This window comes from Protopterus annectens, chromosome 9.part0 (assembly GCF_019279795.1).
Source record: "Protopterus annectens isolate FY-2018-M chromosome 9.part0, PAN1.0, whole genome shotgun sequence".
NCBI classification, from domain to species: domain Eukaryota; kingdom Metazoa; phylum Chordata; order Ceratodontiformes; family Protopteridae; genus Protopterus; species Protopterus annectens.
The window spans coordinates 1925070116-1925082486 of record NC_056743.1 but is presented as its reverse complement, the minus strand read 5'-3'; the positions used below and the strand labels follow the sequence as shown (position 1 = coordinate 1925082486).

The window sequence follows — 12371 nt, the reverse complement described above, 5'->3', positions numbered from 1 at the left end:
TGACTATAGAGTCACCTATGACTATTGTGTTGGGTACGTTGTTTTGCCTTATGGGCTGTGGTTGAGTGGCACACTGAGCCTGTGGGCCATGTGTCATTTGGGTTGTGTTGGGGGGGTGGAGGTTGTTTGCGTTTCTGCTTTGGAGGTCTCTGTTGCTTGAGCAGATTATTATTGAGAGCCTCTGCGAATGTGTTTGTGCTTCTATGTGTAGATTTTGGTGGTGTAGATTTAGTGGGACTATGTGATGAATGTGGTGTGGTGCAAGTGTTACCTTCTCCTCTTGACTGTCAAGTTCGGTCTTGGTTGGAGAGAGCTTTACCTCCAGTCTGGCTAGATAAGTGCATCTCTCACGGACTGTAGTGTTGGGCGGTAGGAGGAGAGGGTTGTCTGTGTACATGAGGTAATTGCTACATTGCCCCAAGATGTCCAGATTCATCAGATAGACAGGAGAGAACACTGAGAGCTGGCCCTTGGACATGCCTAATAAAAAAATATTTTTCTCTAGATAAGTGAGGAAAGTGAGCACAAGAGCTGTTTTTCCCTAAGCAAGTGAGGAAAGAAGGTACAAAAAGTGTTTTCCCTCTAGGTAATGAGGAAGGCTGAGTGCTGTAGTAATTTGTAGCTTATTTAGTGCTTACAAGTTCTGAACACATTCTGAGCACAAATAAGCAAATGCAAGTGCTAAAACTAAGAATCTGTATCTGGACTAGACTAGTTACAGGAAAGAAACAAGTGCAAATGCAGTCTTTTAAATCAGAAAGTTGAGAGAGAGATGGAAAAATTGCCCAAACGGGCAATAACTACAATTTGTGGGCCAGAAACCACTCCTTATGTGGTAGATAGATTACCTAGTGCTTACCACTCCCACTGAAAAGCTAGAAGGCTTCCCTCCAACACAGAAAGGCTTGGTGGGCTTAGAAGCTTACATACAGTCCTGGATACAGCAAATCTGTATCTGGACTAGACTAGTTACATGAAAGGGGGGAAGTGCAAACATGGGCTTTTACACCAGAAAGTTGAAAGAGATGGAAAAAAATGCCCAAACTGCCAATAAACTACAATTTCTAGGCCAGAAACTACTCCTCTTGTGGTAGATAGGCTAACTAGTGCTTACCACTCCCAATGAGAAGCTAGAAGGCTTCCCTCCAACACAGAAAGGCTTGGGGGGCTTGGAAACTTACATACAGTCCTGGATACAGCAAATCTGTATCTGGACTGCACTACTTATAGGAAAGGTAGGAAACAGTTTTTTTTTTTTTACAGAAAAAAGCAGCTAAAACAGCACTAAAAACAATTCAAGTGCAGTGCAAGCTAGCACACTTCAGTGTGTAGCAGTATTAAAGCAAATATAGTTTAAACTATTCAATGCTAGAAGTCTAAACCTCAAAATGCATTCACTCAAGGCACTCCTTAAATTGGAGAACACTGACATCTATGCAGTGACAGAGACCTGGTTCATGGCTCCAGGGAGCACCCCTGCATTACCAGGCTATAATTCATATCACACCTTTCGGCCATCTAACCTGGACTGAAACACTAAAGGCAGAGGCGTGTCCATATTCATTAAGGATATCCACACCTCCAGGCTAGTTGCTCAGCATAATGCATCCGAGATTATCCAAGTGCAACTAACTCTGGGCAAGACCACAATCCAAATTGTAACTTGCCATAGATCCCCCACCATGCCCCAGGATTCCTATTCCTCATTTCTTGATACACTGGAAAATATTAGGGCACAACCCAACACCCTAATAATGGGTGATTTCAACTACCCCAGCATTAACTGGGAAAACTACTCATGTACCAATGCTTTTGCTCAACGTTTTCTGGAATTCATAAATTGCAACGCCTTGGATCAACTTATCCACACCCCCACCAGGGGCAGCAATATCCTAGACCTGGTCATAACCAACATGGGCGACCAGTGTTCCACACCAGAGGTCAGTTCCTCATTGGTCAGATCCGACCACAAGCTAATCACCCTAAACATCCACATCCCACCCCCATTAGGGAAACCACCGTAAAAAATTTCTGCAAAGCCAACTTCACACTTAAGACAGAAGTGACAAACTTCACGACACCCATGCAGACGGACAATAAAGGTACGACTGCTGAATCCTACACAAATGCGCTTTATAATCACTTACATGAGTGCATGGATCATGCTATCCCTAACAGAACCAAGCTGCTATCCTCCAATAGCCAATCTGGTGGTCCCCTGCCATAAACAAGTTCTACAACAAAAGAAAGAAACTGTTGCAAAAAAGAGTAAAATCGCATGATTGGAGGTGTTCAGCCTCAGTAAGAAGCGGAGATCCCTCATAAAATCCTCCAAAGCTAGTTACAAAAACAAAATCGCCACTGATTCTAAAGACAACCACAAAGCATTCTATAGCTATGTCAAGAATCTCAATGGCAACATTCAGATCTGCTCTGAGTTACAGCACAATGGCACTAAATATACAGAACCAACTGATATTGCCAACTTCCTGGCAGATAGGTTCAGTGCTAACTTTACCCCCTCTCACCCGCTAAAGGGCCATTCTCTACACCGGAAGAATGCAAAGTTCCTGTAATCACGACTGCACAGGTAAAAACCACATTCTCCAAAGCCAGGAACACAGCATCCATGGGTCCTGACAACATCCCAGGCTGCATTCTACATGAAAAGCAGAATGAACTGGCACCCCACCTAAGCACCATGTTCAATCATAGCCTCAACTAAGGCTTTGTGCCCACTGAATGGTGCACAGCGACGGTTATCCCACTCCACAGAGGGGGAGCTACCACGGACCCCGGGAACTACTGCCCCATTAGCCTAACACACCTGGTCTGCAAGGCCATGGAACGTATCATCACGGATCTTATAAACAAAGACATTGGTAATCTCCAAACGTTAGACCCCACCCAGTTCGGGTTTGTAAAAGGCAGATCATGTCTCCCGGACCTGACAGACTTCTTTGAAGCAGTCACCAAAGCCGTAGATGAGGGTAAGGTGGTTCACACAGCCTATCTAGATCTCACCAAGGCTTTTGACATCATCCCCCACTCTGGAATTATAGATAAACTCACTAAACTAGGTATAAATCCCTATGTCACAAGATGGGTTGCCAACTGGCTCACTGACAGAACCTACAATGTGAAATGAGCAGACTCCAAATCCGACTTCAGACCAGTGACAAGTGGAGTATCACAGGGTTCAGGCCTGGGTCCTTTCCTGTTTGGTATCTAGTTTTCTGAAGTACAGGCTAGCAAAACAGGTCTTTGTCTAACGAAGTTCACAGATGACTGCAAACTAGGAGCCACAATCGAAACTCCTAACGATGTGGACATCCTACAAAAGGGCCTCACGGAGACAGATGCCTGGTGTCAAAGCCAAGACCTCAAGCTCAATGCCAAAAAGTGCACAGTCATCCCCTTTGGTAAAAACTCTGTACCCATGAGCAATCATGCAGGTGGTAGTCTACTTAACATCAAAAGTGTGATAAGAGACCTTGGGACACAGGTGGACAGTAGCATCTCCTTTGATAATGACATCACCACAGTAATCAGGAAATCCTTCTACGTGGCACACCTCATCACAAAAGGTTTTTCATCCAGGAAAAAAAGAGGTCATTGTTCCCCTCTACTCGTCACTCATTAGACCCATTATAGAGTACAGCATCCCTTTTGGTATGTACCACACAAGACATCTACAACAGGAAAGGCCACAGAAATACCTCACAAAGAGGATTACTGGCATCAAACAGATACCCTAAGCAGACCATCTCAAACACTCCAGCTTTACTCCATTGCATATTGCCTACTAAGCAGACAGTCTCATAACCTCCAGCTTTACTCCGCTGCATATCGCCTACTCAGAGGCAATCTCTACCTAACATACAAAACTATGTCAAACCCTGAGCTGTTGGACATGCTCCACTTAAGGAAATCCCAATCCCTCCGAGCTACACGCTCTAGGGACCTAAACCTTGTCACCACAATAAACAGAACATGCTGGAGGGATAGATTCCTGCCTCAGAGACTTTCCATACTCTGGAACAAACTACCTATCTATATCAAACAAAGCTCCTCATTAGCACTCTTCAAGAAAAATCTTGATGACTGGATGGGAAATAGGAAATTCACCCCGGGAAACATCTCTGTGGCTCTGCTCGACAAGGGCACAAGAAAATAATTTTCTTGGGTGGCAAAAGCCAGGGTACCTTTTTGGCTAGGCTTATATAGGCTCTAGGGCCAATAGCCTAGAACCTACCTATGAACCTATAAATAAATGCAATTTATTCAAAATGTATTCTGAACTGAAGTCCATTATTGTTTTACTCAACTCTGAACAGTTTAAAAGTGCCAAAAATATACTTCTCAGCTTGACACACTCAGTCAGAACAGAGGGAGATTCTAGCAAAGTTTTTTTTTTTTTTTTTGAGGTTGAGTTGTTGAGTAGTTTTTTTGTTGAGTCCCAGAGGCCAGGGTGGAGACTGCCAAAAAGACAGAGGCAGAAGAGGCCTGTGCCTTGGTGGAAGGACAGGGACGAAGCTCTTTTAAAATGAACTTGTTTCTCCTGTCCATCAGTGCCCAGGGATTAAACCCAGCACAGATGGAACAGGAGGTTTCAAGATGGGCTGCCCTTAAGCATACCACACCGAGGAGAGCTTATGGTCACACTCTGTGCACTTCCGAAAACCAGGTTTTGGAGTCTCAGACATAGCAAACACAAAACAGGCCTGAGAACCCAACAAAATCTGAACACACTCATGCTCAAGAAAATGGAGACTGTTGTTTTTTTGTAATCGACAGTAACGTGCAGTAGGGGAAGTTGGAAAATAGAAAAGGTAAACACTAAAAAAAAAAAAAATAGAAAATTTACAATCTTACCTAAACAGCAGCAAGGAGCAATGGATTGCGATGCAAGCAGAAGTGTGGCAAACAAGATCTGAAGGTAGGAAGGAGACAGGGGCATTATGGGTACGGGAGAAGCTTGGGGCTCGGATCAAGATGCAGCCGTCAGATCCATGCCGGATCCAGGAACCCACAGGTTGATGATCAAATGAAGGTAACTCCAAATCACAGAGTTCTGCCATATTCCCAGAATGTGTCCCACAAGAGAATACTGGAATTGGGGAAGGATAAAACAGAACTAAAGATAGCCGAAGGCAACATCCTTCTGCGCTGCCCCCCAAAAAAGCTAACGTTTTGAACTCTATTTGGAAACCAGGTTGACCATCACTGTAGTGTTTGGAAACTATGCTACACCAAATAAATCATGTAAAATATGTCATGGGATGCTTTATCAAGATTACATACTATGCCAGGGCTAGTAGATGGTCTCTCTCTTACTATAGCTCAATTTGGATGCTTCCAGGGTGCATAAAACTGCATCCTTCAGGCCAGGCTAGAGGAAGACACGACCAAGGTTACTTACCATTCCACTGAGTTAGCAATGGTGGGGAGAAGTTAGAGGAGGTAGAGTACTGCTTCATAATCACAAAAAAGAGAAAGAAACTAGTTCTATGCTAGTCCAGCTTTTAGTTGTACGAGTTATACTATACTAAAGCTGTACACCACTACACAGACAAGAATATTACCCAATATTCATGCCATGCTGTAACTTCACAACCCTACTCAAAACAGGCTTACTCAATCTTCATGCCATCCCCTTGCAACATGAGCCCCAACCGATATCCCCCTGCCACTCACTCACTCTAAAAGGATATCCCCCTGCCACTCACTCACTCTAAAAGGAGGTCTATCCAAAGTCCCTGCCACACTTCACATTATCACTAACAAGGGACTCTTGCCCAACACCTTGGTGTACAGCATATCACCATGTCATCCAATGTAGGCCCTACTCGCTTTCCTGTTACACTGCACATAATCACCCTACCCACCAACCATGCTGAACATAATCACTCCACCTACCAAAAGCCCCGCCCAACAACCCTGCTGTAGATAATCATCCCACCCAACAACCCTGCTGCACATAATCACCCCACCCACCAACTGTGCTGCACATATCACTGCACCTACCAGAAGCCCCGCCCACCAACCCTGCTGCACATATCACTGCACCTAATAGATGCCCCACCCAACAACCCTGCTGTAGATAATCATCCCACCCAACAACCCTGCTGCACATAATCACCCCACCCACCAACTGTGCTGCACATATCACTGCACCTACCAGAAGCCCCGCCCACCAACCCTGCTGCACATATCACTGCACCTAACAGAAGCCCCGCCCACCAACCCTGTTGCACAATCACTGCACCTAATAGATGCCCCACCCAACAACCCTGCTGCGCATAATCATCCTGCCCAACAACTCTGCTGCACATAATTATTCTACCTAACAGAAGCCTCACCCACCAACACTGTTGCAAATAATCATCTCACCCACCAACCTTACTGCATATAATCACCTCACCTAAGAGGAGCTCCACCCAACAACCCTGTCGCACTGTATTTCACCACTAGTCACTTTGCTGCACATAATTACTCCCATCTAACAGAAACCACAGCCAACACCCCCTACTATGCTACAAATAACCACCCTATTTGAGCTGGACCCCAACCAACCCCCCTACCACACTACATTTTACAGCACTCTGCAATGTGGGCCCTACTCAATTCATTGAACAGGCAGGCACAATCATCTCGTCTAACAGCACCATTCAACAACTATACTATGCTGAAAATAGCCACCCCATCTAATAAGAAACCCACTGAACACCTCTGCCATGTTGTAAAACATCCCACCCAATACTAGCCTTGTCCAATGTCCCTGTCGCACTGTACATCATTTGTAGTGATTCTGTAATAACTACAATCCTTCCTGTATGCTGCGTAATCACCTTTATGGTGACTTTAACATTACAAATACAAAGAAGATTAAATAAGTCTCTTCATAATCCTTTGGTGCAGTATAGGGGATGGTGTAGGTACACACAAGAAAAAAAATACACCAGTGTTCTCTAAAGAAGCAAAATAATCCAGTAGTTTATCATGTATTCATCAAAATATAAATAAAACAACTGATGAGCATTTATAGCTTTATTGCTTACGTGCACAGCTCTAAAGCAAATTTCTATGAAAGGGCTCTCAGAGCAGATCTGGAACTACTCGCTATAACTGGTCAGCAAAAGATTAGTTCCTCCTACAGTAATTAAAACCTAGTCTTACCTGACACTGAAGCCAGCCTACTGTCAGGCGTTTGGCATAGTCATCGGCAACGTGCTGCTTCTCTGTACCAGTGACAGCATCATGGTGTTGGGCCACTCCCATCGCCTCCCCTGAAAATAAAATCAGATATTACGTTACCACAGAGGGAAACGACTGCTGCACAGTCAGTGAGTCAGCTTATAGAAAAATGTTTTACTAAATAGTTTTAACCAGCAGCAGCAGTGAAGGAAAGTGCTGCCTTCTTTAAAGAATGAAAAGCGACGCGATGTAGCACTTCATCGAGGTACCTTACAGGCACATCTTAGTGTCCAAGCAAGTCTTTAATGCACACATCACCTACACAATACTCTTTTTAGTCCCTCACCTCACACTTACTCACATCACTTACCATCCCACATATTATTTACTGCAATAGAACAGCTAAACTGATAACTAGAGATAAAGCAAGGCTATATTTTGACGTATTTGATCTCAGAAAAGTAGACACTCTTGTAGACACAGTAGCATATGGTTCTACAGAAGTTATACAGCAGGGAAGCAAAGTACATGGCAACGTCCAATCAAAGATTACAACCAGTCAGAAATCTTGTTCACAATGAAGCTTCAGTAGCAACAAATAAAAGAAAAAAAAAAAAGAGAGAGAGACGTTCTTACTGTATCAACTTCCCCTTGAGGTGACCATCCTTAATGGGTTCTATATGAAGGGTCATCTCCCTCTAGCTGCTATTTTTCTAATAAGACTAGACTATACATGCTCAATGACTGTGCATGCTGTGACAATCTTTTGCCAACTAAAGTACCAAGTGCCATCATACACAATTCCTGCTAATCAAAACAAGGACGCATATGCCAGTGACAACAAACAGATACATGCTTGCCTTATTTACAATTTATTTATTTATTTTATTTTATTTTACATTTGTTGACCGGGATAGTCCGACTGGATGCATGTCCATTTTCAGCGGAGGCCCGGGGAGAAAAGCTCCAAGGGTAAGCAGATACAGCATTACATAATATCAGCATTACATATTACAAACAGATTATTTACAGAGATTACATAAGTAAGCAAGTTAAACAAGTTCCACAGGTTAAAGTTAGTCCTGAGCACAAGTCGGGATTAAATTAAATTACACAGTAAACTGGTTAACAGATTTTTACACATTCGAGTTAGCCAGGCTTGATACATTGACACAGCCAGTTAAGTGACAAATGTTGTTTGAGTCTAGTTTTAAATTGACCTAAGGTGGAAAGTAAGGTAATATCAGCTGGAAGTGAGTTCCAGGATCTACTTAGAGTTTGCAAAGAGAGAATCACCGGCTGTGTTATTAATTTTGCTAGTCTGAATTAGTAGTTTGTTAGAGGATCAAGCGGTCTAGGATTGTTATAGGGGGGTGATAATATTTTTAAGTGCAGGAGTATTGTCCGGATTATAGAGGATTTTATAGGCCATAATCAGTTGGTTATACTGGATTAGGCTAGGTAGTTCAAGCCAACCAAGCTGATTTAGATTGATGCAATGATGTGTCCTAAAAGGCAGCCCAGTGGCAAACCTGGCAATGTGGTTGTAGCAAATTGAGAGTTTGTTAAGGACAGTCTTGTTCAAATTCGAGAGTAGAGGGGATGCATACAGAAGGGTTGAAAGAAGGTGAGAGCGAGCTATGGCAATTTTGGAGGGGTTAGGAAGGCTTTTATTCTGTAAAGTGACCCTAGTTTTTTATTGATGGTTTTGATAGTTTGGTTAACATGTAGGTCAAATTTGAGATTATTGTCTATGATGACACCTAATAGTTTTGTAGATGGGTCAGGGGAGATTATTGTGCCATCATTTGATTTTATGGTAAAGGTGAAAGCGGTAGACCTACGTGTTGGTGAAAATAACAGCATTTTATTTTTTTGGGATTTAGGATCAGACGATGTTCAGAAAGCCAGTTTTCTATTGTATTAAAGGTGGTCTGGGTAGCTGACCATAACTCTATTGGAGATGTGGCTAAGCAAATCAGAGTAGAGTCATCAGCATATTGGATACAGCTGACTTTTGGGATGACAGTATAAAGGTCATTAATGAAGATGGAGAACAGCAAGGGCCCTCGTATAGAGCCTTGTGGTACTCCGAGGGTGTTAGGTAGAAGGTTAGAGAATTTGTTCTGCCAGAGGACAGCCTGCTGTCGACCATTCAGGTAGGATTGAAACCATTGGAGGACTCCAGTATCTAGACAGAATGTTTGCAGGGTGTGGATTAAAAGTTGGTGATCAACCATATCAAATGCCTTGGAAAGATCCAAAAAGAGGGCTGAGGATATATAATTATTGTTGTGATTATGGTTTATGGTGTTAGTAAAGGCTAGGAGGGCTGAAGTAGTGCTGTGATGAGGACGGAAGCCATGCTGAGTGTCTGCCATAAGGCGATTTTGGTTTAGGTGCTGCATGAATTGTCTATGAATACATTTTTCCATAATCTTTGCAAGTGGAGAGAGTATAGCTATTGGCCTATAATTGGAGAATTCAGTACAGCTGCCTCCTTTGTGAAGTGGGATTACATAGGATATTTTCCAGATGGGAATTTTAGCTTCTACTATGGTTCGATTGATTAGTATTGAGACGGGGTAAGCAAAATAGCATCAGCTGATTTTTGTAGGTACTCAGCAGGGAGTTGATCAGCAGAAAGTGTAGTGGGTTTTAATTTTTTGATCAAGGTATGGATAAGTGAAGTGGCCACTGGTTGGAAGCTGAACGCAAGTAGGTTTCTAGGGGTGCTACTTTCAGGACCAGGGGAGCTAGGAGGTAGTTGGCTAGCTAGGGCTTGAATTGTCTCAGTAAAGAATTGGTTAAAACTATCAGAAACATCTTCAGGGGTTTTATCAATAGTAGCAGCAGGGATTGGGGTTGAAGTTTGTCCAGGATGTAGTAGATTATTTAAACCTGCCCAAAACTTCTGAGGGTTATTAATTTTTTGATCAAGGTACGGATAAGTGAAGTGGCCACTGGATGGAAGCTGAACGCAAGTAGGTTTCTAGGGGTGCTACTTTCAGGACCAGGGGAGCTAGGAGGTAGTTGGCTAGCTAGGGCTTGAATTGTCTCAGTAAAGAATTGGTTAAAACTATCAGAAACATCTTCAGGGGTTTTATCAATAGTAGCAGCAGGGATTGGGGTTGAAGTTTGTCCAGGATGTAGTAGATTATTTAAACCTGCCCAAAACTTCTGAGGGTTATTTTGATTTACTGTCTGTAAATTACAGTAGTATTGTTTTTTGTCTTGTAAAATTGATTTTTTGGTTTCGTTCCTGGATTGCCTGTATTTAATGTGATCTTGAGGGTCTTTAGAAGAACGCCATAAAGCCCATGCTTTGTTTCTAAGGGTAATTTTGAGTTTAGACTCTATAGAAAGCCATGGTGCAGTTTTTGCCTTGGTTCTCTTTGAACGAACACAGGTGCATGCAAATCAAGGATCTCAAGGAATTTGTTGTTAAAGTATGCTACTGCTTCCTCTAAGGGGAGGTGTTTTAGAATAGACCAATTACATGAGTTTAGTTCTTGTTGGAATTTGGCAGGGTCAAAGTTTTTATTGTTTCTAACCTTTCTGAGTAAGGGTTGTTGGGAATTAATGGTTTTGTGCTTAATTACATATGTGAGAAGGTGATCGCTTAGGCCATTAAGGAGGGTACCAGAGGTGTACAGTTGGGGGTGACTGTTTATGAGTACCCAGTCCAGTATACTTTCTTTTTGGTTGGGTTTACCTATCCTGGTAGGGGTGGATATGATTTGTGTAAATGCATGCAGGTTAATATGGGTGGTTGGGGATTCTAAGGAACAGGTGCCCCAGTCTATGTTAAAGTCTCCAAGTAGTAGGGTTTCTTGGGGGTAGTGACATGATAACCAGTGCAGGATATCTTCAAATGTAGATATATTGTTACCTAGGGGAATGTACATACAGATGATATTAATGCATTTATTTTTATTAAGTTGCAATTTGGTGGCAAGAATCTCAGAGTTATTAATCTGAGGAGGTTGTATTACATCTATGGTGACATTCAACTCAGATTTATAGAGTACAGCTACCCCACCCCCCTTCCTCGAAGCACGATCCAACCTGTGTATGTTGTACCCAGGTGGTAACACTTCATTGTCTTTAGTGTTAGGTTTTAACCAGGTTTCAGATAAACAGAGAATCTCAGGGGAGTGGACATCCAGAAGTGCATGCAATTCATGTACCTTGCTATTAATGCTTCTAATATTGAGATGCCAGACTAGGAGAGAGTTAGTTGGCCTATAAATTGTAGGTTTGTAGCTTAGATTACAAATAGAGGGGGTATGTGTATCTGAAGTGAGTGGGCCAGGGTTGGGGTGAATATCACCACCAAGTATTAGGTTGAGTCTATACTTGGTGATGAACTTCAGGAATTTGTTTATTAGTTTGTGGTAGTGTTTGGATCTAGAGCTAATGTGCCTGGGGTTGAGATGTTGATAGACTGAACAAGATGTTGGATAGGATCTGGTACTGTAAGTATGGTTGAAGGTGGAAGGATTTACAGCTGGGGTGATAGTATGGCCTTTTGGGACCTGAAATCCCGCAAGAAACTGGTTTTCATACAAGGTAAGGAGGTATGGTGTGAACAAGAGGGGTAGTAAAGAGGAGTGTATCATTATATGTGATTCAGCAAGTGAGTGAAGGAACTGTTTTACCTGGTGATGCAACACCAGAAGATAGAGTGGTGAGGTAAAGGTACTGGAAGGTGGGATGGGAGAATGCCAGATGAAAGCTAATAGGTGCTATTCAATGTAGGTAGTAGAATAGGGGTGGGTGGAATTATCCAAGATGAAAGCAGATAGGATCTAGAAAGTGGGGGAGTGGCTATAGTACTATAAATTTAGAGGTACTGGGGGCGGGAGGGAATTGGGGGCAGGGAGGGGAGCGAAGAGAGCCCGAGCGTAGGGCTTAACGAGCGGTCTATTGCAGTTTACAAGGTTTCCTAAGGTGTGCTATAAGGTAAGTATTACAGCTCTAATGTAAGAGTCAATTTACTGCAGTTACAGGGGAAGGAGGCAACCACTCAAGTAGAAACAAAGAGCCCTATGGCTGACCAATATGGTGACCTGCTTAATTACAAAGCACTGTAAGTGAAAGCTTAACAAATGCTTTTTGTGTAACCTACTCTGTTTAAATGTTGAAAACAACTGATTGCAGTCCTGTAGACA

General features: G+C 42.8%; 1 protein-coding gene across 1 annotated transcript in view; it reads right to left on the bottom strand.

The window, feature by feature from the left end:
- Nucleotides 1-12371, bottom strand: part of MAN2B1 (mannosidase alpha class 2B member 1) — a 1009708-nt gene that overhangs the window by 421430 nt on the left and 575907 nt on the right. Inside the window, exon 11 of the mRNA XM_044084731.1 lies at nt 7180-7289. Within this exon, the coding sequence (XP_043940666.1) occupies nt 7180-7289 (110 nt within the window). The remainder of the gene's footprint in view (nt 1-7179; nt 7290-12371) is intronic.